The sequence below is a fragment of the Lolium rigidum genome, chromosome 6 (assembly GCF_022539505.1).
Source record: "Lolium rigidum isolate FL_2022 chromosome 6, APGP_CSIRO_Lrig_0.1, whole genome shotgun sequence".
Taxonomy (NCBI): domain Eukaryota; kingdom Viridiplantae; phylum Streptophyta; class Magnoliopsida; order Poales; family Poaceae; genus Lolium; species Lolium rigidum.
Genome location: NC_061513.1, coordinates 81294895 through 81318648, shown reverse-complemented (window position 1 = coordinate 81318648; position 23754 = coordinate 81294895). Strand labels below are relative to the sequence as shown.

Below are 23754 nucleotides of genomic sequence, written 5' to 3'. Positions count from 1 at the left end.
GGGTGGCTTCCCTCGTGGCAGGCAAGAGTCTCGACCGGACTTCCCCTCCGATGGGAACAGTTCGATGAGGCCATCTCCAGCGGCGCAACATACGGACGTTCAAACGGATGCGGTCGTGTCTGTTTGCATCGGGTTAAATGGTTAAAATCGTCCGGACGTTCGTTTACTCCGGTGGCTCCAGCGGCACGACGCATAAATTTTTTTTTTTCATTCATGAAGCCATAATTTACATTAATAAAAAAAACATAAAAAAACCAGAAAGGCGTGCTAAAAGTAGGTGCTGCCTACTGGTCGTCGTCGCTGACGAGGTCAATCAACTCCGGCGTCGGCCATGGAAGCTCGTACGCGGCGGTGGAGGAGGTACCGCCGCATGGGCAGGAGGCTGTGGCCAGGGATCCCACGCCGGAGCGACGGGCGGAGCGCGGTCGTTGGAACGCGTCGGCGTGGCCGGAGGAGTCGTCGGCCTCCCCTGCGCGAGCGCTGACTCGCGGAACTGGATTGCGAGTCCGTCCCACAAAGCGAGCTCGTTGAGCTCGTCCTGCTCGTTGTTGGCCAGTGCCATGGCAATGGCCTCCTCCTTGGAACTGTCCGGCGGCTGGGTCTCCGGATCCCACGCCGGCCCGCCGTCATCGTGGCCGTACTGTGCCATGGTCACGTCCTCGTCCTCGTCCTCGTCGTCGTCCTCGTTCGCGTACTCCTGGTCGTTCTCTTCTTCTTCTGCGGCGATCTCGCGCTCGAAGTAGTCTACGTCAGCGAGATAGCCAACGCGGCGGCGCACGGCGAACTCCCACGACCCGAATAAAATCCAGTTGTAGGAGTTCAGCGTGTACACCGGATCCTCCCGCAGATCCGGCGGCAAGATCGCTCGGCGCCGGCGCACCTCGTTCCGCCGCTCTCGGCCCTCGCGCGGCACGGGGGGAACCGGCGCGTCTCGAGTTGAGGTACCAGCCCCCTCCCGGCAAGTTCGCGTCTGGCCATGGTACCGGCCGGTTTTTCTCCCATAGCTGCCGCGCGAAGTCGACGCGGACGTACCGGCCGACCCGTGCCTTCTTGCCGGACCGCGAACCGCTAGACTCGTGGTCGTTCATGGTCTTGCGGAGCGACCAGCAATTCTTCCCCATGGCCTCGGTGGGGTGGATATCGTGGGATGTGGCAATGGTTTGGTCGGGGAAATGGCCGCCGGCGGCGTCCCTTTAAGAGGCTCGGACGCCGTCTCGCCTTCAATGGCCAACGCCGCCTCGCTGCGCATGCTCGCGGAAGCCGAGGCGTGCCATTAACGCGGCCCTGCAAAGGCTGCAGCGCGCCGCTCGCAAGTAATGCCGCGGAAGACGATGCAGTTGTGTCCCTGCCAAATATGCCAGGTTTGGGTCTCCGCGAACGGCCCAGTCACTATGCGTCGCGTCACGGCGGAAACAAACAGTCGCTCAGCATCCGTTTGCGTCGCGCCGATACCCTGAGACCGTGAGATGACGGAAGCCTTCTTTCCCCTACCGGCCGGCGAATGACCTGCTCGCGACGCCGCGATGGGGGACCTTGCCCAGTTCTCCTCGCGCTCGGCGGTCGCTAGCCGGTGCCGGGTCGCGTAGACACAGCCAAAAGGAATTGAAAGAAACTACGTATTGTTTTTTATGGAGAAGATTTTACCCCTAGGTATGAACAATTCAGCGACCAATAATGTTTTCAAAAAAAAAAATCAGCGACCAATAATATGGCTTCTCTCTCCGACTTGGAAAAAATCGATGCAATCCCTCTCCTCTCGTGGCACTGTGGCAGTACCACCGGTACGTACAGACCGTGCTGTGAATTGTACACGACGACCCAGCTGCTCGACAAGATCTGCCCCCACTTGTGACTTGTGCGTCGAACGGCTCACGGTCATTCCATTTGCATGACAAAGACTTAGATTTCGAGGAAATAAAGGTAGTGGCATCCTTGGAACAAGTACAGCACTACGAGAGGTTACGGTACCATTTCGCTTAGATCGGGTCGCTGAGGTGTAATCGCACCCCACATCTGAACTCTTTCAGATTCAGGCCCTACACTTTGCTGAAAATTCACAAGCCACATGACAAAATAGATTAAAACTAAGCTAACGTGGTTGACGAGCATAGCAAATATCCTCTGAACCTGGGCTAGTCAGAACGGGCACGAGTTAATAACACGGTTCCAGATCAGCATTAACAGCATGCTTCACAAAAGTAGCTTTATTAGCAAGGGAGAAAACATAGTTGTAGTCTTCCATTAGATCTAGCTGACTCCAGTTGCGAATATGCAATTGAAAACTGAATGTAACAACAAAACATATCACTGTCGAGTACTCTCTCAGGTGCCCTATTGGCTACCGTATTCCCAAAATAACCAGTAATACATCTTTGTAATTCAATCGTGCTAAACAAACAGTCCCTAAAGTTCATCCAAGTTGGAGCCTGAAAACAAAAGGATTGCTTCTCCTCGACGAACTGCCAATAGAGGCGCAATGACAAAAGGTTGCAGCCATCACTTGAGGCAGGTTAGAGAGGCCCATGTTTATGTTCAATGTACAGAAGAATACAACTTCTACCAGCGCTGGTACCATCTGCATAGGGCTTAGAGCCAGGCGTTAAGGCTACCGAGGAGAATATTTGCAACTTGGAGCTGAATAAATACAACAACTTTCGACGTTAGTTTGTTTTAGAATGGCTCAGGGACGAGGAATCGGTAATGAGCTCCATCTCTACGTCCTGCTGCCTTTTGCGGTAATCCTGAGCTGTTGATGTGACGATCTTAATGAAGAAATTCATAAGCACCAGCCATACTACACTGTTCCAGATAAATGCAAAAGAGAAATTCCACTGTTTATCCTGTACAGATGACATGGTTAGAGACAATCAATGAAATTGGAACAAAAAAAACATTGGTCTAGAATGTTCAAAATGACATAAAAATGAAGACACCAACCTCAATTTGTGAGGATGGTGAACCTGACGCCGGTGGTGATAAATACTTCTCCTTGGCACTGTGGAGTTTGGCAATCACAGATGGCAAGTTGGCAGAAAACCCAGGAATGTGGCCGAATATCCAGATTAATTCCTTTTCCATAAGATACAAGAGTTGGTTGTTGCATAACGAGATGATGAACAGTGTCTGAAGAAGTGACAAGGTAAAATTCAGGTGTCAGTACAGAAAGAGACTGCAAATATTCATGTCAATCCACCAGAGAATAAGGTGTCAATCTGACTATAAACTAAATGATAAGAAACTAAGTTAAATATAGTTGGAAATTGGTAGTTTTCCAACTAAGTTTGCTTGATTTCATCAATAAGAGGAGAAGTAAAAACATATCGCTCGCATTTTGTATGTTCTATATTAAGACAGGAAAAATAAACAAACACTGCATCGAAAAATAAATAGTTGTGTGTATTACAAGCACATCACAACATCTTTTTATGCAAACTTCAGTGAACTTATTATTTGATCACAGTGAAATTCATATTTAAGTGAAAACTCTGGTACAGCTGACAACATATTCTGCAGAGATCAGAAAGAATAATCAATGTAGCCATGTAAGTCGCAATTCAAATTATGCATGGGCTTTTGGTTGAGATAGCTTGAAAGATTTCATGATTCTGGTTCTAACTGAACATACATAACCAAAAAGACATGATCACATAAATTGCACCGCAGAATATTCTGACATAATGATGTCCATACATGGTTGTCTTATAGAAGCTTAAAGCATACCACAGTAAACTAAATCACTAGCAGACAAGGTGAAAAAGAATGAAGCATGTGGTACCAAAAGAAAAACAAATGGATAGATGGAGAACCTGGATATGAGTCTTGATTATGGCCTTCCCAATCAAAGTTGCAAAGAAGAACTCCCAGAAGGGTATGCCAAATTGACCACACATAATACCAGCAAGGTCAAACAGCGGGTTTGGAACCTAGGAAACACAAAGGAAATAAATTGTATGGTAAACTATATATCCATTGCATATTAGAACTTGAAGCTTAACTTCAGTATTCAAGAAATTCCATTTAACTTGTTTTATGCACGAAATAGAAACTTAATTAGTTAAAGCCTGCAAAATATGCAAAAAATACATGAACGATCTACTTCCAAAGCATATTTTCAACTTGTTGTAAATGAACAGTACATGTATATTTGACATGTAATTAGTTAAAGAACTCATTACATGTACTATTTCTGCATTAAAAACATTCCTCAAAGGTGTTGACATGATAGGATGTTAGACAGGACATAGACCACTAACCGAAGCAAGTATCAAGATAGTGAAGAAGTTGAGATGCTGAGAGTGAGAAAGAAGCCAGCGTTTTGTACGATTCACATTGGATGCAACTGGACCATCTTCTGTCGAAGGAGCAACATCCAGCTCCTTGACAGCTTCTAACTCACTTCCTGACAAACGAGCTGCAACACAGGAATCATTTACTCAGTATGTGCAGCTTAAAAAAGATGAAGCTGTAGATAATGAAGGCTGCAGATTTCAAGAACATACAAGCATTGTTTTGCTACAACTTATTTTTCTACAATTTAATATTGGTCCATATCACTAATTTATGACCCTTAAATAATCAATTCCAGCATGCAAGGAAAGAGAATAGACAGAATAAAGAGTACCATAAGACGTACTACAGAGTGACAAATAACAGTTTCAAAAGCTGTTGTGTATCCCATTGGTAAGAATGGAACCAGTATAGATTAGATGGAGTTTTAAAATTATGGAAGGGAGGAAAATAACCAATGAAACTATTGCTATGTATTACTGAAGCTGGTGGAGTTAGGTACATACGGAAGGCCACAAGTCAAAATTTAGGTGGACATAATATCAATGGCCCACATATTACATAATAGAGTACAAAAATAGACGCCATCAAATAGTGTTCAAGGAAAGTCAACAATACATAAAGAACTTCCATAAGACGTACTACAGAGTGACAAAGTAACAGTTTCAAAAGATGTTGTGTATCCCATTGATAAGAATGGAACCAGTCTAGATTAGATGGAGTTTTAAAATTATGGAAGGGAGGAAAATAACCAATGAAACTATTGATATGTATTACTGAAGCTGGTGGAGTTAGGTACATACGGAAGACCTCAAGTCAAAATATAGGCGGACATAATATCAATGGCCCACGTGTTACATAATAGAGTACAAAAGTAGACACCATTAAATAGTGTTCAAGGAAAGTCAACAATACATAAAGAACTAATAATATTTGCATATAGATCGAATAATGATGTACAACTGTAAAGCATCCAAAGACATATACGGAGTAAGTATTATTCAGAATAAAATACATTGCACAATTACCAGCTCGTGATATAAAATAAGGAGGGAGCTCGCCAAGTGCTGTCCCGATACCCCAAAGAACAGCTTCCAACTGAACCTGAGGGAGTAAATCGAAGACCGGGATCGTCACTGAATGATCTGTTGCAGGGTACATTGGCGATCCAAATTCCGAACATTTTTTGTCAAGCCATGATGGTGCCTGTTTAAGCAGTATGGTATCATATGGAGCAGTCTTCAGATCAATCCGACCACATTGAACAGCCTTAATAGTGAAGAGAGCAATATGGGGCCCAAGATATAGCACAAATGTATGCAAACCTGAACCTGCATTTCAAATATTAAATCCATTTAAAAACGAACTCCTTGTCCCAGACAAACAAAATAAACTTCGAAGTTTCATTTTTCAACCTTAACACTTGGCACGTGTGCATTGCAATTAGTGTTGGCATAGATAAAGGAACCTTTCAGGCTATCATCTACGGACTACAGTACAAGACAACTGCTAATTAGGTGACTATACAAAACTAATTAAACATGGTATATGTTTTACTATTTCTGAGGAAACCCAATAATGTAGGCTTGGTGCACACACTAGTCATTACAAAGACTTAGACCCCAACACTTTATATGTCAGATTAACTTCTAACTCTACGATATAACTTGGTACGGCTTGACCTTTTGCTCTCCTCCCTGATTATACCTTTTGAGATTTTCTGTGTACGACCTTCTTGAGACTTTCCTCAAGGTCTAATAAGGTCAACACTTGATAATTTGGAGGCTGATAATTATTTCATATGGACATAGAAATAAGTAGACAGCTGTAAAAAAAATACGACATAAACTAAAAAAATGAAGAATTGAGTCAAATTTTCAAATTAACTCATTCAAGGCCAGCAGATGCTTCGGCCATGTTTACAGACTATAGTTTAACAATAAAAGGTAAAATATTTCTAGGACTAAAATGGATCAATAGTGAAGTGAATTAACACATTATTCATCTGCACTTCCTTTTCTAATCTTGAGAGATCTAAGAACACTTGCCTAGTCCGATTGACGAGGCAACACCTAATGAAACCCACCATAGCACAAATCTAGCATAATTAAGGAACTCCTGCACGTGCTGCACAGAGATCAGAAAATAAACATTAGCATTCAAGTAGTTCACAAAATACACTATCTAGTGTTATTATTATGGCAGTCTACTCATAACAACATAAGTCAAATATGTAATGAAGTTGCCCCTAGCAAGTAATGTAGCACACCTTTTTGTGTAGACCATCTGTAACCAGAAGTGTAACCCCAGGAATCACCACCAAAACAATTAGGACAGCAAACAAAGCACGTTTACTCAGGATATATGTTGCTAATCTTTTCAAGTATTGCAACATAGCTAGCATGAAAAAATGCAATGTCCTGAATGGGTGCTTTGTTAGAGTCAAATTCTCCAATTCCAGTTTATGTTTCTCCCGGATTTCTGAAAATAAGGAAATAATTAGAATATATAAACACAGTATGTGAACTTCAAATTGGTTATATACAATCCCCATCTGTACAAAGCTCAGAACCTAAGACATACTAACTAAAGCAACAAGTATCGGGTAGAGATACTACTCCTTCCATTCGGTACTAATCGACGCAGACTCGCATACGAAGTACTCAGCGTCCTGGTAGCATCCGGCGTCGATTAATTTCGACCGGAGGTAGTAGATGACAGCTAAGGGCAGGTACAATGCGAGGTGCTTGTGTGTGTGCTTACAGAGAGGGAACAGTGCCACATCATTAGTATGTCTTACGTGGCGAGCTTAACATCTAACACTTGCATTGTACTTGCTCTAATGAGTAAACAAATAAAGTATATAAAATGCAAATTGTTTCCCTGTCAACTAATGTTTAACTCCAATGTTGACTTGCTATATGAGGAGGACTAGAGAAACTATTCATTTAGGCAGTGCAGTGGAGCAGTCGACATAGTAAGGTTCTTTTACATGATCTAGTAGTTACATGCAAACAAAAATAACCTAGTAAATTGGGGAGGCGTGGTTAGCTTTTTTCTCTGGTTTGATCTGCGAAAACCAAGCCATTTGCAGCGCAGTCAAGTTTTACACAGGCTAACGGTGTGCAATGCATCACCAACTCAGCTTATCCAGCAATCAACACTAGGCATCATTGAACTTACGAAACCACAAAATTAGCACGTCAGTTATGAACATGCTGGCCATAATTACCCAAGACATCCCTTTATAGTGCTCTGAAAGACGTCGTGAACTACCTCACTTGCTGCCCCTAAGCGCGCAGGGTCAGGCGGCTACCCAGATGGCAATGAGGGAGGATGGCGTCTAGCCTAGCGCCTCAGTGGGCTTGCACCGGCTTTAGAACACTGGATTTCCTATCCCATAATCCAAACTTGAATGCTTCACCTTAAATAAGAAGTCGATGTAGGGAACAGGTCTTCCACTCAGATTGTATAATAACTTTCCGTAAATACATGTGTGAAAACATTAACACTTGTACTTCATTGCCCAAATCTAAGCAGTTAAAGCATATCTGCACTCCCCGCTCGTCATCGCACGCAAACAAAAAGAATAGCATGACGTGCTAGGTGGCGGTGCGCTGATCCGCATTTGAATCCGAGGAAATTGCCCCCAATCCAGCACGACCCGAAAACTACAGCTGCATTCCAAATCGCAGCTCGCAATCAGAGCGTTTCGCGGTGCCATTACGATTACGGAGGTCAGGTACCTCCGATCCGGCAAAAAACAAAATGCATTGGCACCACCCGTGCACGGGGAGAAACCGGGCCACGGATCTGACCTGATATGACGCCGTCCGCAGCCCTGGACGAGCCCCGAGCGGGCGCGGCCGCCCCTGGCGCCGCCGCCGTGGTCTTCCGTCGCCCCATCGCCCCCGCCGCGGCGCGGAAACCCTAGATCTCGAGGCCCCGGTGCGGCGGACCGACCATGGGACGCCGGGGTCAGAGTCGGAGCTCCTTAGGCGGTAGGAGAGGAGGAGCCTGGTCGCAGGCGGGCACGGGCGGCGAGATCGGGGATGGTGGCGGTTGGGGCGGAGCGGCGAACTAATGGCGTGGTGGCTCCCGTCCCGTCGCGCGGCTGGCTTTTTTTATATTTCTCTCCGGCCGGGTTCTGGCCAGGGCCGTTGTTTCCGTTGTTGCGGGAGTGCTGCGAAATCCCGAGTCGTTTCTTAGCTGCACCGCGGGTCAGTGGTGCGGGGCCCACGCGTCAGTGGGTGTGTGGGGCGAGGGGAGCGGTGCGGAGAGACGTGTGGGGCTGCGCGCCGGTGGGGGGTGAGCGGGAGACGTGCACGGGGAGAGGGAGGCTGGGTGCTTGTCGTTGCTTGCAAGGCGTTCCAAGGCATGGAGCACCACCGGCCGGAAGGAAAATACTGCTGCTCCGGGAATAAAAAACAGGGAAGATGCTCTTATCCCGATCTCCAATGTTGAATCAATTTTTTGCAAAGGTCGCTCAGACCAATCTCGCCAGAATATGCGCGGACGTGGCCTAGCACCTGCTTGAGAGCATCTCCACCACTGAACAACCTGTTTGGGAAATATGCTTGTCGTATTACCAGGGGGCCAAAGGCCACAATATATAGTACATGTACAGGTGCACATATGCAGAAAGCCCCCTAACATATGGGGAAACTACAATAGACAGATATATACATCTAACACCCCCCCTCAAACCCATGGTGGATCCACAACACTGAGTTTGGAGAGTAAGAAATCATGCTGCGCTCGAGTCTATGCCTTTGTAAAGAAATCTGCTAACCGCAAATCGAAGGCACATAATGAACCGCAACAACATCATCCCGTACCTGTGCACGTGTGTAAAAAGCATCAACACCGATATGCTTGGTCAGCTCATGCTTGACCGGATCACGTGCAATACCGATAGCACTTGTACTTGTCGGACAAAAGTGGAGTGAGTGTCGTAACGGAGACCCCAAAATCTGCAAGCAACCACCGTAACCAAGTCACCTCGAGCAATCAACAAAGCCATAGCCCGCAACTCGGCCTCAACACTCGAACGGGAAACTGCGACCTGTTTCTTCGTCTTCCAAGCAACAAGCGAACCACCAAGAAACACACGAGTAAGCGAAAGCGAACGACGATCCGTAGGATCACTCGCCCATGTAGCATCCGAATAGCACTGGAGCTGGAGAGAGCTGGAACGGGGAAAGAAAAGGCGACGACTGATCGTGCCACGAAGATAACGAAGAACACGGAGGAGATGACTATAGTGAACAGTGGTAGGAGCTGAGACAAACTAACTCAGAATATGAACAGGATAAGAAATATCAGGACGAGTGACAACAAGATAAACAAGACTCCCAACAAGATGGCGATAACGGGTGGGATCGGGAAGAGGATCACCATCAGTAGGACGAAGCTTAACATTAAGCTCCATAGGAGTATCAACTGTGCGCTCATCCCCAAGAGCAGACACGAGCAAGAAGATCCCGAATGTACTTTTCTCGAGAGATAGAAAAGCCATCGAAGTGGAGGAAACCTCAATGCCAAGAAAATAGCGAAGAGGACCAAGATCGGTCATAAGAAACCGATCACGAAGACGAGCCTTGACGAAGGCAATATACTCAGGATCATCACCAGTAATGATCATATCATCAACATAGAGAAGAAGAAGAGTACGTCCACGAGGAGAAGTGTGAACGAAAAGTGCTGGATCATGAAGACTAGGAGAGAAACCAGCAGCAGTCACGATAGAGGCGAAGCGCTCAAACCAGGCACGAGGGGCCTGTTTGAGGCCATAAAGAGAACGTCGAAGACGACAAACCATCCCATCGGGAACAGAATACCCAGGAGGAGGCAGCATGTAAACCTCCTCACTCAACTCGCCATTAAGAAAAGCATTCTGAACATCAAGCTGGGAGACAGACCAGCGGAGAACAGAAGCAACAGCAAGAAGGGTACGCACAGTAGTCATATGAGCCACAGGGGCAAAAGTCTCATCATAGTCACGGCCGTGCTCCTGCTGAAAACCACGAGCCACAAGACGCGTTTTATAGCGCTCAAGAGATCCATCAGAGCGAGTCTTAATTTTATAGACCCACTTACACGTGATGGGACGAACACCGAAGGGGGAGAAACAAGATCCCAAGTGCCAGTGCGCTCAAGCGCAGCGATCTCCTCAGCCATGGCAAGCTGCCATTCAGGATGACGCTTGGCATCCCGATAAGAAGTCGGCTCGGAAACGACAGAGAGACCATACTGACTAGGAGAGTAACGAGCTGGAGCACGACGCTGACGCACAGGTCGTGAAGGGGGAAGCTCATCTGCAAAAGACAAGTCATCAGAAGAAGAGGAAGAAGGGACAGCATCGGAAGGAGCCGAAGCCGGAGAACGAGGAGTACTAGGTGGACTAGACGAACGAGAGGATGGCGCCGAAGGGGGCGCATCAGAAGTAGGAGGGAGGGGAGGAGGAACAGCAGGGGGTACATCCGGAAAAAGAAGAAAAGAGATATCATCCACCGGGTAAGTACCCGAGGTGGGGCGAAGATAGAAGGGACGCGTCTCATCAAACGTGACGTCACGAGAGATGCGCATCCGACGACTGATGGCGTGTATTTCACACGTTCGTTGGGCAACCCCAAGAGGAAGGTATGATGAGCACAGCAGCAAGTTTTCCCTCAGAAAGAAACCAAGGTTTATCGAACCAGGAGGAGCCAAGAAGCACGTTGAAGGTTGATGGCGGCGGGATGTAGTGCGGCGCAACACCGGAGATTCCGGCGCCAACGTGGAACCTGCACAACACAACCAAAGTACTTTGCCCCAACGAAACAGTGAGGTTGTCAATCTCACCGGCTTGCTCGTAACAAAGGATTAACCGTATTGTGTGGAAGATGATTGTTTGCGGAGAAAACGAGTAAAAACAAGTATTGCGATAGATTGTATTTCGAGTAAAGAGAATTGGACCGGGGTCCACAGTTCACTAGAGGTGTCTCTCCCATAAGACGAACAGCATGTTGGGTGAACAAATTACAGTTGGGCAATTGACAAATAAAGAGAGCATGACAATGCACATACATATCATGATGAGTATAGTGAGATTTAATTGGGCATTACGACAAAGTACATAGACCGCCATCCAACCGCATCTATGCCTAAAAAGTCCACCTTCAAGTTATCATCCGAACCCCCTCCAGTATTAAGTTGCAAGCAACAGACAATTGCATTAAGTATGGTGCGTAATGTAATCAACAACTACATCCTTAGACATAGCATCAATGTTTTATCCCTAGTGGCAACAACGACAACACAACCTTAGAACTTTCTCGTCATCGTCCTGGTGTCAATGCAGGCATGAACCCACTATCGAGCATAAGTACTCCCTCTTGGAGTTAAAAGCATCTACTTGGCCGGAGCATCTACTAGTAACGGAGAGCATGCAAGATCATAAACAACACATAAGCATAACTTTGATAATCAACATAACAAGTATTCTCTATTCATCGGATCCCAACAAACGCAACATATAGAATTACGTATAGATGATCTTGATCATGATAGGCAGCTCACAAGATCCGACAATGATAGCACAATGGGGAGAAGACAACCATCTAGCTACTGCTATGGACCCATAGTCCAGGGGTAGACTACTCACTCATCACTCCGGAGGCGACCATGGCGGTGTAGAGTCCTCCGGGAGATGATTCCCCTCTCCGGCAGGGTGCCGGAGGCGATCTCCGGGATCCCCCGAGATGGGATCGGCGGCGACGGCGTCTCGCAAGGTTTTCCGTATCGTGGCTCTCGGTATCGGAAGTTTCGTCACGGAGGTTTTAAGTAGGCGGAAGGGCAAGTCGAGAGGGGGCACGGGGGCCCCGGATGACGGGCGGCGCGGCCAAGGGGGGCCGCGCCGCCCTAGGGTTTGGCTCCCCTGTGGCCCCACTTCCTTTCGTCTTCGGACTTCCGGAAGCTTCGTGAGAAAATAGGCCTCCGGGCTTTTATTTCGTCCAATTCCGAGAATATTTCTTTACTAGGATTTCGAAACCAAAAACAGCAGAAAACAAAGAATCGGCACTTCGGCATCTTGTTAATAGGTTAGTTCCGGAAAATGCACGAATATGACATAAAGTGTGCATAAAACATGTAGATAACATCAATAATGTGGCATGGAACACAAGAAATTATCGATACGTTGGAGACGTATCGCATCCCCAAGCTTAGTTCCGCTCGTCCCGAGCGGGTAAAACGATAACAAAGATAATTTCGGAGTGACATGCCATCATAATCTTGATCATACTATTTGTAAAGCATATGTAGTGAATGCAGCGATCAAAACAATGTGTATGACATGAGTAAACAAGTCGAATCATAAAGCAAAGACTTTTCATGAATAGCACTTTAAGACAAGCATCAATAAGTCTTGCATAAGAGTTAACTCATAAAGCAATAATTCAAAGTAAAGGTATTGAAGCAACACAAAAGAAGATTAAGTTTCAGCGGTTGCTTTCGACTTGTAACATGTATATCTCATGGATATTGTCAACATAGAGTAATATAATAAGTGCAATAAGCAAGTATGTAGGAATCAATGCACAGTTCACACAAGTGTTTGCTTCTTGAGGTGGAGAGAAATAGGTGAACTGACTCAACATTGAAAGTAAAAGAATGGTCCTCATAGAGGAAAAGCATCGATTGCTATATTTGTGCTAGAGCTTTGATTTTGAAAACATGAAACAATTTTGTCAACGGTAGTAATAAAGCATATGCATCATGTAAATTATATCTTATAAGTTGCAAGCCTCATGCATAGTGTACTAATAGTGCCCGCACCTTGTCCTAATTAGCTTGGACTACCTGGATTATCACCGCAATACATATGCTTTAACCAAGTTTCACAAAGGGGTACCTCTATGCCGCTCGTACAAAGGTCTAAGGAGAAAGCTCGCATTTGGATTTCTCGCTTTTGATTATTCTCAACTTAGACATCCATACCGGGACAACATAGACAACGAGATAATGGACTCCTCTTTTAATGCTTTAAGCATTTGACAACAATTAATTCTTTTCTCATTAGAGATTTGAGGATATTTGTCCAAAACTGAAACTTCCACCATGGATCATGGCTTTAGTTAGCGGCCCAATGTTCTTCTCTCACAATATGCATGCTCAAACCATTCAACTCGGTGTAGATCGCCCTTACTTCGGACAAGACGAACATGCATAGCAACTCACATGAAATTCAACAATGAGTTGATGGCGTTCCCCGATAAACATGGTTATCGCACAACAAGCAACTTAATAAGAGATAAAATGCATAATTACATATTCAATACCACAATAGTTTTTAAGCTATTTGTCCCATGAGCTATATATTGCAAAGGTGAATAATGGAATTTTAAAGGTAGCACTCAAGCAATTTACTTTGGAATGGCGGGAAAATACCATGTAGTATAGGTAGGTATGGTGGACACAAATGGCATAGTGGTTGGCTCAAATATTTTGGATGCATGAGAAGTATTCCCTCTCGATACAAGGTTTAGGCTAGCAAGGCTTATTTGAAACAAACACAAGGATGAACCAAGTGCAGCAAAACTCACATAAAAGACATATTGTAAACATTATAAGACTCTACACCGTCTTCCTTGTTGTTCAAACTCAATACTAGAAATTATCTAGACCTTAGAGAAACCAAATATGCAAACCAAATTAGCATGCTCTATGTATTTCTTCATTAATGGGTGCAAAGCATATGATGCAAGAGCTTAAACATGAGCACAACAATTGCCAAGTATCACATTACCCAAAACATTTATAGCAATTACTACATGTATCATTTTCCAATTCCAACCATATAACAATTTAACGAAGGAGAAACTTCGCCATGAATACTATGAGTAGAAACCAAGGACATATTTGTCCATATGCTACAGCGGAGCGTGTATCTCTCCCATAAAGTGAATGCTAGGATCCATTTTATTCAAACAAAACAAAAACAAAAACAAACCGACGCTCCAAGAAAAAGCACATAAGATGTGGCCGAATAAAAATATAGTTTCGGGGAGGAACCCGATAATTTGTTGATGAAGAAGGGGATGCCTTGGGCATCCCCAAGCTTAGACGCTTGAGTCTTCTTGATATATGCAGGGGTGAACCACCGGGTGCATCCCCAAGCTTAGAGCTTTCACTCTCCTTGATCATGTTGCATCATACTCCTCTCTTGATCCTTGAAAACTTCCTCCACACCAAACTCGAAACAACTCATTAGAGGGTTAGTGCACAATATAAATGGACATATTCAGAGGTGACACAATCATTCTTAACACTTCTGGACATTGCATAATGCTACTGGACATTAGTGGATCAAAGAAATTCATCCAACATAGCGAAAGAGGCAATACGAAATAAAAGGCAGAATCTGTCAAAACAGAACAGTTCGTATTGACGAATTTTAAAATGGCACCAGACTTGCTCAAATGAAAATGCTCAAATTGAATGAAAGTTGCGTACATATCTGAGGATCATGCACGTAAATTGGCATAATTTTCTGAGCTTCCTGCAGGGCAGTGGGCTCAGATTCGTGACAGCAAAGAAATCTGGAACTGCGCAGTAATCCAAATCTAGTACTTACTTTTCTATCAACGGCTTAACTTGGCACAACAAAACTCAAAACTAAGATAAGGAGAGGTTGCTACAGTAGTAAACAACTTCCAAGACACAAAATAAAAACAAAGTACTGTAGGTAAAAACATGGGTTGTCTCCCATAAGCGCTTTTCTTTAACGCCTTTCAGCTAGGCGCGAAAGTGTGTATCAAGTATTATCAAGGGGTGATACTTCTACAGCGGGGTGTGGGCTCTTCTCAACCAGGCATATTATATTAGATACATAAGTTTTAGCATCTCCCTTTTCATTAGTCTTAGGCGTGCTACTCTCATCAAACAAATTTTCAGGAACAAGCCAAGCATAATTATTTTCTAGTGCATCATTCATAGCTAGGAGCTTGCATGGTATTGGTGCTTTGATCTCCCCACCATCATCAATATTATTAGTGTATCTTATTCTATCCATATCCATCTTTCCAAGGAGACTAGCAAAATTAGTAGGAGAACCAAGCATATTAAATTTAGCAAAGACCTTTCTAGCTTCTCTTGCTAGACCACCAAATTCTCTAAGAAGGGTTTCTAAAACAAAATCTTTCTTTTCCCCCTCTTCCATATCACCAAGTGTGAAAAACATATGTTGGATTATAGGATTGAGATTAACAAATTTGGTTTCCAACAAGCGAACTAAATGCGCAGCAGCAATTTCATAAGTAGGCGCAAGGTCTACCAAGTGTCTATCCTCAAAATCATCAATAGTACTAACATGGTTGAAGAATTCTTCTATATTATTTCTCCCAACTATAGACCCACGTCCTACCGGTATGTCTTTTGTGGTAAAATTAAAAGGAAACATGATGAAATAAGTAAAGTAAATGCAAGTAACTATTTTTTTTTGTGTTTTTGATATAGCAAACAAGATAGCAAATAAAGTAAAACTAGCAACTAAATTTTTTTTGTATTTTGATATAATGCAGCAAACAAAGTAGTAAATAAAATAAAGCAAGACAAAAACAAAGTAAAGAGATTGAGAAGTGGAGACTCCCCTTGCAGCGTGTCTTGATCTCCCCGGCAACGGCGCCGGAAAATATGCTTGATGGCGTGTATTTCACACGTTCGTTGGGCAACCCCAAGAGGAAGGTATGATGAGCACAGCAGCAAGTTTTCCCTCGGAAAGAAACCAAGGTTTATCGAACCAGGAGGAGCCAAGAAGCACGTTGAAGGTTGATGGCGGCGGGATGTAGTGCGGCGCAACACCGGAGATTCCGGCGCCAACGTGGAACCCGCACAACACAACCAAAGTACTTTGCCCCAACGAAACAGATGAGGTTGTCAATCTCACCGGCTTGCCGTAACAAAGGATTAACCGTATTGTGTGGAAGATGATTGTTTGCAGAGAAAACAGTAAAAACAAGTATTGCAAGTAGATTGTATTTCAAGTAAAGAGAATTGGACCGGGGTCCACAGTTCACTAGAGGTGTCTCTCCCATAAGACGAACAAGCATGTTGGGTGAACAAATTACGATTGGGCAATTGACAAATAAAGAGAGCATGACAATGCACATACATATCATGATGAGTATAGTGAGATTTAATTGGGCATTACGACAAAGTACATAGACCGCCATCCAACCGCATCTATGCCTAAAAAGTCCACCTTCGAGTTATCATCCGAACCCCTCCAGATATTAAGTTGCAAGCAACGAGACAATTGCATTAAGTATGGTGCGTAATGTAATCAACAACTACATCCTTAGACATAGCATCAATGTTTTATCCCTAGTGGCAACAAGCACAACACAACCTTAGAACTTTCGTCACTCGTCCCGGTGTCAATGCGGGCATGAACCCACTATCGAGCATAAGTACTCCCTCTTGGAGTTAAAAGCATCTACTTGGCCAGAGCATCTACTAGTAACGGAGAGCATGCAAGATCATAAACAACACATAAGCATAACTTTGATAATCAACATAACAAGTATTCTCTATTCATCGGATCCCAACAAACGCAACATATAGAATTACGTATAGATGATCTTGATCATGATAGGCAGCTCACAAGATCCGACAATGATAGCACAATGGGGAGAAGACAACCATCTAGCTACTGCTATGGACCCATAGTCCAGGGGTAGACTACTCACTCATCACTCCGGAGGCGACCATGGCGGTGTAGAGTCCTCCGGGAGATGATTCCCCTCTCCGGCAGGGTGCCGGAGGCGATCTCCGGGATCCCCCGAGATGGGATCGGCGGCGACGGCGTCTCGGTAAGGTTTTCCGTATCGTGGCTCTCGGTGCCGGAAGTTTCGTCACGGAGGCTTTAAGTAGGCGGAAGGGCAAGTCGAGAGGGGGCACAGGGGCCCCGGATGACGGGCGGCGCGGCCAAGGGGGGGCCGCGCCGCCCTAGGGTTTGGCTCCCCGTGGCCCCACTTCCTTTCGTCTTCGGACTTCCGGAAGCTTCGTGAGAAAATAGGCCTCCGGGCTTTTATTTCGTCCAATTCCGAGAATATTTCTTTACTAGGATTTCGAAACCAAAAACAACGAGAACAACGAATCGGCACTTCGGCATCTTGTTAATAGGTTAGTTCCAGAAAATGCACGAATATGACATAAAGTGTGCATAAAACATGTAGATAACATCAATAATGTGGCATGGAACACAAGAAATTATCGATACGTTGGAGACGTATCAACGACCAAGCTTAGAGCTTTCACTCTCCTTGATCATATTGTATCATCCTCCTCTCTTGATCCTTGAAAACTTCCTCCACACCAAACTCGAAACAACTCATTAGAGGGTTAGTGCACAATAAAAATTAACATGTTCAGAGGTGACACAATCATTATTAACACTTCTGGACATTGCATAAAGTTACTGGACATTAATGGATCAAAGAAAGTCATCCAACATAGCAAAAGAGGCAATGCGAAATAAAAGGCAGAATCTGTCAAAACAGAACAGTCCGTAAAGATGGATTTTATTAGGGCACCAGACTTGCTCAAATGAAAATGCCCAAATTGAATGAAAGTTGCGTACATATCTGAGGATCACTCACGTAAATTGGCTTAATTTTCTGAGTTACCTATAGAGAATTAGACCCAGATTCGTGACAAGCAAAGAAATCTGTTTCTGCGCAGTAATCCAAATCTAGTATTTACTTTACTATCAAAGATTTTACTTGGCACAACAAAACATAAAACTAAGATAAGGAGAGGTTGCTACAGTAGTAAACAACTTCCAAGACTCAAATATAAAACAAAAATACTGTAGTAAAAACATGGGTTGTCTCCCATAAGCGCTTTTCTTTAACGCCTTTCAGCTAGGCGCAGAAAGTGTAACTCAAGTAACATCAAGAGATGAAGCATCAACATCATAATTTGTTCTAATAATAGAATCATAAGGTAACTTCATTCTCTTTCTAGGGAAGTGTTCCATACCTTTCTTGAGAGGAAATTGATATTTAATATTACCTTCCTTCATATCAATAGTAGCACCAATGGTTCGAAGAAAAGGTCTTCCCAATATAATGGGGCAAGATGCATTGCATTCAATATCCAAGGCAACAAAATCAACGGGGACAAGGTTATTGTTAACCATAATATGAACATTATCAACTCTCCCCAAAGGTTTCTTTTTAGCATTATCAGCAAGATTAACATCCAGATAACAGTTTTTCAATGGTGGCAAGTCAAGCATATCATAGACTTTCTTAGGCATAACAGAAATACTTGCACCAAGATCACATAAAGCATTACAATCAAAATCTTTGACCCTCATTTTAATGATGGGCTCCCAACCATCATCTAGCTTTCTAGGAATAGAAGTTTCAAGTTTTAGTTTCTCTTCTCTAGCTTTTATGAGAGCATTTGTAATATGTTTTGTGAAAGCCAAGTTTACAGCGCTAGCATTGGGACTCTTAGAAAGTTTTTGTAAGAACTTTATAACTTCAGAGATGTGGCAATCATCAAAATCTAAATCATTACAATCTAAAGCAATGGGATTATCATCCCCAAGTTTGGAAAAAAATTCAGCAGTTTTATCACAGGCAGTTTCAGCAGTTTTAGCAGTTTCAGGTAATTTTGCGCGCTTTGCACTAGGAGTAGAAACATTGCCAACACCAATTATTTTACCATTAATAGTAGGAGGTGCAGCAACATGTGAATCATTAGCATTTCTAGTGGTGGTAATAGTCCAAACTTTAGCTATATTTTTCTCTTTAGCTAGTTTTTCATTTTCTTCTCTATCCCACCTAGCACGCAGTTCAACCATTAATCTTATATTCTCATTAATTCTAACTTGGATGGCATTTGTTGTAGTAACAATTTTATTTTCAATATCCCTATTAGGCATAACTTTCGATTTCAAGAGATCAACGTCAGAGGCAAGACTATCAACCTTAGAAGCGAGAATATCAATTTTATTGAGCTTTTCCTCAACAGATTTGTTAAAGGCAGTTTGTGTACTAATAAATTATTTAAGCATAGCTTCAAGTCTAGGGGGTGTATTCCTATTATTGTTGTAAGAATTCCCATAAGAATTAGCATAACCGTTACCATTATTATAAGGATATGGCCTATAGTTATTACTAGAGTTGTTCCGATAAGCATTGTTGTTGAAATTATTATTTTTAATGAAGTTTACATCAACATGTTCTTCTTGGGCAACCAATGAAGCTAACGGAACATTATTAGGATCAATATTAGTCCTATCATTCACAAGCATAGACATAATAGCATCAACCTTATCATTCAAGGAAGAGGATTCTTCAACAAAATTTACCTTCTTACCTTGTGGAGCTCTTTCCGTGTGCCATTCAGAGTAATTAACCATCATATTATCAAGAAGATTTGTTGCTTCACCAAGAGTGATGGACATAAAGGTACCTCCAGCAGCTGAATCCAATAAATTCCGCGAAGAAAAATTTAGTCCTGCATAGAAGGTTTGGATGATCATCCAAGTAGTCGACTCCATGGGTTGGGCAATTTTTAACCAAAGATTTCATTCTTTCCCAAGCTTGAGCAACATGTTCATTATCCAATTGTTTAAAATTCATTATGCTACTCCTCAAAGATATAATTTTAGCAGGGGGATAATATCTACCAATAAAAGCATCCTTGCATTTAGTCCAGGAATCAATACTATTCTTAGGCAGAGATAGCAACCAATCTTTAGCTCTTCCTCTTAATGAGAAAGGAAACAATTTTAATTTTATAATGTCACCATCTACATCTTTATACTTTTGCATTTCACACAATTCAACAAATTATTGAGATGGGCAGCAACATCATCAGAACTAACACCAGAAAATTGTTCTCGCATAACAAGATTTAGTAAAACAGGTTTAATTTCAAAGAATTCCGCTGTAGTAGCAGGTGGAGCAATAGGTGTGCATAAGAAATCATTATTATTTGTGCTAGTGAAGTCACACAACTTAGTATTTTCAGGGGTAGCCATTTTAGCAGTAGTAAATAAAGCAAACTAGATAAAGTAAATGCAAGTAAACTAATTTTTTTGTGTTTTTAATATAGCAAACAAGACAATAAATAAAGTAAAGCTAGCAACTAATTTTTTTGTGTTTTGATATAATGCAGCAAACAAAGTAGTAAATAAAATAAAGCAAGACAAAAACAAAGTAAAGAGGTTGGGAAGTGGAGACTCCCCTTGCGGCGTGTCTTGATCTCCCGACAACGGCGCCGGAAAAAGAGCTTGATGGCGTGTAACTCACACGTTCGTTGGGAACCCCAAGAGGAAGGTATGATGCGCACAGCAGCAAGTTTTCCCTCGAAAGAAACCAAGGTTTATCGAACCAGGAGGAGCCAAGAAGCACGTTGAAGGTTGATGGCGGCGGGATGTAGTGCGGCGCAACACCAGAGATTCCGGCGCCAACGTGGAACCTGCACAACACAACCAAAGTACTTTGTGAAAGAACATTTCCCGCCCTTTTGGGTTTTGTGTGTTTGACGTCAACACGATGTATATTTTTATGTGTGTTGATGTAGACAGGTACAAGCTATCAAAAATTATGTTGGATCGGTGTATTGCTTTAGCTGTTCTGAAGTTCTGCAGGTTTTCTGTGACTGGCGGAAGTTCCGGCCCCAGCAGGCGGAAGTTCCGCCCTGGCTTATTCAGCAGAAGCTCCCCAGCGCAGTTTGGCCACAGCTATTTTCTTCCTGACCGGAAGTTCCGGTGAAGTTGGCCGGAAGTTCCGGTCGGCGGAACTTCCGCCCAACTTCCGGGCAAGTTCCGGAATTGCGAGATTGTGGCTCAGTATAGTCCAGTAAGGTTTTCGGGCAATTCCGGAACTTGGCCGGAACTTCCGGTCACCGGAAGTTCCGCCCCTTCTTTTGCTTTGCAGGTATTTTATCAGGAGCGGAAGTTCCGGCCCAAATGGCCGGTACTTCCGGTGGAAGCCGGAACTTCCGGCCATGTAATGTCCCAGGTTTAGAGACGATCGAGGGGTAGATTTTAGAAAGGGATGTGCATTGCATTGTAATTTACGGGGAAATTTCGCGTTTTTAAAACAAAACTGCATTGAAGGGCGACAGGTTTCTCTTTCGACACCTTACAGGGTTAGGGTTTCGAGAGTGCGATAAACTTGTTCTTACTTATCTACGTTAGGGTTTTGAGAAGAGAGAAGTGCTATTGCATTAAAATCTTAAGTTGCATGATTGAATTACAAGTTAAGTGTTTGAATGAATTCAAACCAAATTTGAATTTGAATTTCAAATTCAAACATCAAATGATTATCAAATAATTCAAAATTTAGATAATTTATCAAACAATTATCATTAAGCAATAATATAAGTAATACAACTATTACACTAAGCTCAATAAGGAAAACTTGGGATTTATTGATCATCACACACATAATACATTGTCTTTACAATATTCAGATTTGAATTATGGAATTACAACAAATTACAAGAATTGAATAATTAGAAAAAGAAAAGAAAAGGAAATTACAATTCAATGATCTATCCTAACACTACAAGTTAATCTTCATTTAGCCTTGAACTTGATGATCTCCATGATCCTTGGAGCATCAGGTTGATCCCTGCACACACACACAACAAAGAGCACATTATGCCAAGTGGCATTGCCACTTGGCAGGTTAGAAATAAAATGGAATGGAGCAGATATGATCAAGTTCTGCCGAGCTGATCCATGCCACAGTCAAGTTCCAGGTCCAAGTGCACAACACTTGTCTACACACACACACACAGGCTGCTCACAGGGCTGTGTGCATGCACACACACACAGTGAGTCACCCAAAGGGAGGGGTGGTGCTGTCGACCAGCAAGAGCAAGCCAGCAACATATAAAAGCTTTTCCAAGCCAAACCCTAGCCATTTGGTTCAACCATCGGCAGAATTGAACTGGTAAGCCACCAAGAACACCAAGAACACTTAGAACAGGAAGAACAACAAGCCACCAGAAACCATCCAGGGACAGATTCACCAAGAACTGTCAGCTGTGAGCAAGTACCAGATGGAGTAAAGCACCACAAGCTTGCAAGGAGGAGCAGGGCAAGCAAACCAAGCATCACAGAAGCAATCCTCTACACCAACACTTAATTCTAGGAGCTGGAGAGAGGTATACCACCCAAGAGCCTCAGCAAGATCATATCTTGCTCATACTTAAGCATGCTTGCATCACAAGAGCACAGAAGGGTAGAAAACCCTGGGTGTATCATCATTTGGTTACTAAACCAATTGGTGCCAGCAAGTACAACCAAGGCTAGAAGGAAAATAAACCAGGGAACACTGGTTCTGACAACACAGTGTCAAAACCAGAGAAATCCAGCATGGATTTACTCCTTGCAGCCATTCAGAATCACAAAGCACCTATTGACCTAGCTAAACCATCAGATTGACAGGCAACATGTGCCTATCCTAATTATCAACATCAAGGCTACTGGAAATTCACTAAGTGACTAGCCAGTGAGCATCTATCCATCACAGAAAGCCACCAAATAGGGGAGCTATTCCAGGGCAGCACATGAATACTGCCGAGATCACCTCAACCACTTAACCAATTCCAACAAAGAAACCATGCACGGATATCATCACCCGAGTAGGGTTCAAAAGGAGGGCTAGGGTACACAACCAAGTGTTGGCATCCATCTAACCCTACCAAACTCAATGAAATGATCATAAGCTGCAGAAGCAGTTCACATCAATTATCCATGTGATTAAGCCAAACTAGACAGATAATTGAAATACACAAGCAACCAGTAATACATACACTTGCTAATGATCTAGAAGATCACTGCAAGCCACATCAGGTGCTGGGGGTAAGCAAGAGCATGCACCAGCACATGCTTGAGTACCACACAGGTCAAGTAAAAGCATCAGTGAAACACAAGCCATAGGACAGCAGAAAATCATCAAGCACTGATGATTATATGATCATCAGGGCTTGCCTTAGCATACAAAAGCTTGACAGGGGCAAGCCTGGCAGCAATCCATGAATCATACAAATGAAATAGCCACAGTTAAGCAACAGTTATATCACAAACAATTACATAAATCATTTACAATTGTATCCAGAAGCACATCAAATACATGAGGTACCACTGGACCATGACAAACAAGTAAAATACTTCATGCTCATCACTGAATCATACCATCAAACCAACTGTAATGCTCAGATGAGCAGGTTCATGAGTTAGAGCACCAGAACCAGCCACAACAACACTGGCACTTGCAAATTTGCAATAATAGCAATCTACGGTTAAGCCATTAAAGCATACATGATCACACATGAGTGTCGAGCAAGCATAGAAACAAGACAGAGGCACGAGGGAAGAACCTAGCAAGAATAGTAAGCACTCGGAATGGCCGGGCAACAATGGCCGGGGCCGGTAGAGGTAGTGGCTTGAAC

At 43.4% G+C, this 23754-nt stretch overlaps 1 protein-coding gene across 1 annotated transcript; it reads right to left on the bottom strand.

Moving 5' to 3' along the window:
- Positions 1–2169: 2169 nt before the first annotated feature.
- On the bottom strand, positions 2170–8208 carry LOC124661100 (vacuole membrane protein KMS1). The gene is made up of 8 exons (XM_047198958.1): positions 8106–8208; positions 6557–6768; positions 6336–6414; positions 5316–5618; positions 4254–4411; positions 3807–3923; positions 2938–3123; positions 2170–2840 (listed from the first exon to the last, which is right to left on the bottom strand). The coding sequence occupies exons 1-8, from the start codon at positions 8191–8193 to the stop codon at positions 2661–2663; spliced, it is 1323 nt and encodes a 440-aa protein (XP_047054914.1). The 5' UTR covers positions 8194–8208; the 3' UTR covers positions 2170–2660.
- Positions 8209–23754: the final 15546 nt, after the last annotated feature.

Bases quoted from the DNA above. Each gene is read 5' to 3' on its own strand.
- LOC124661100 (XM_047198958.1), bottom strand. From the start codon at position 8,193: ATGGGGCGACGGAAGACCACGGCGGCGGCGCCAGGGGCGGCCGCGCCC. The intron at 6,769-8,105 runs GTCAGATCCGTG...CCTTATTTTCAG, and splicing joins TGCGGACGGCGTCATATCAG to AAATCCGGGAGAAACATAAA. The intron at 4,412-5,315 runs GTAATTGTGCAA...CCTGTGTTGCAG, and splicing joins TTATTTTATATCACGAGCTG to CTCGTTTGTCAGGAAGTGAG.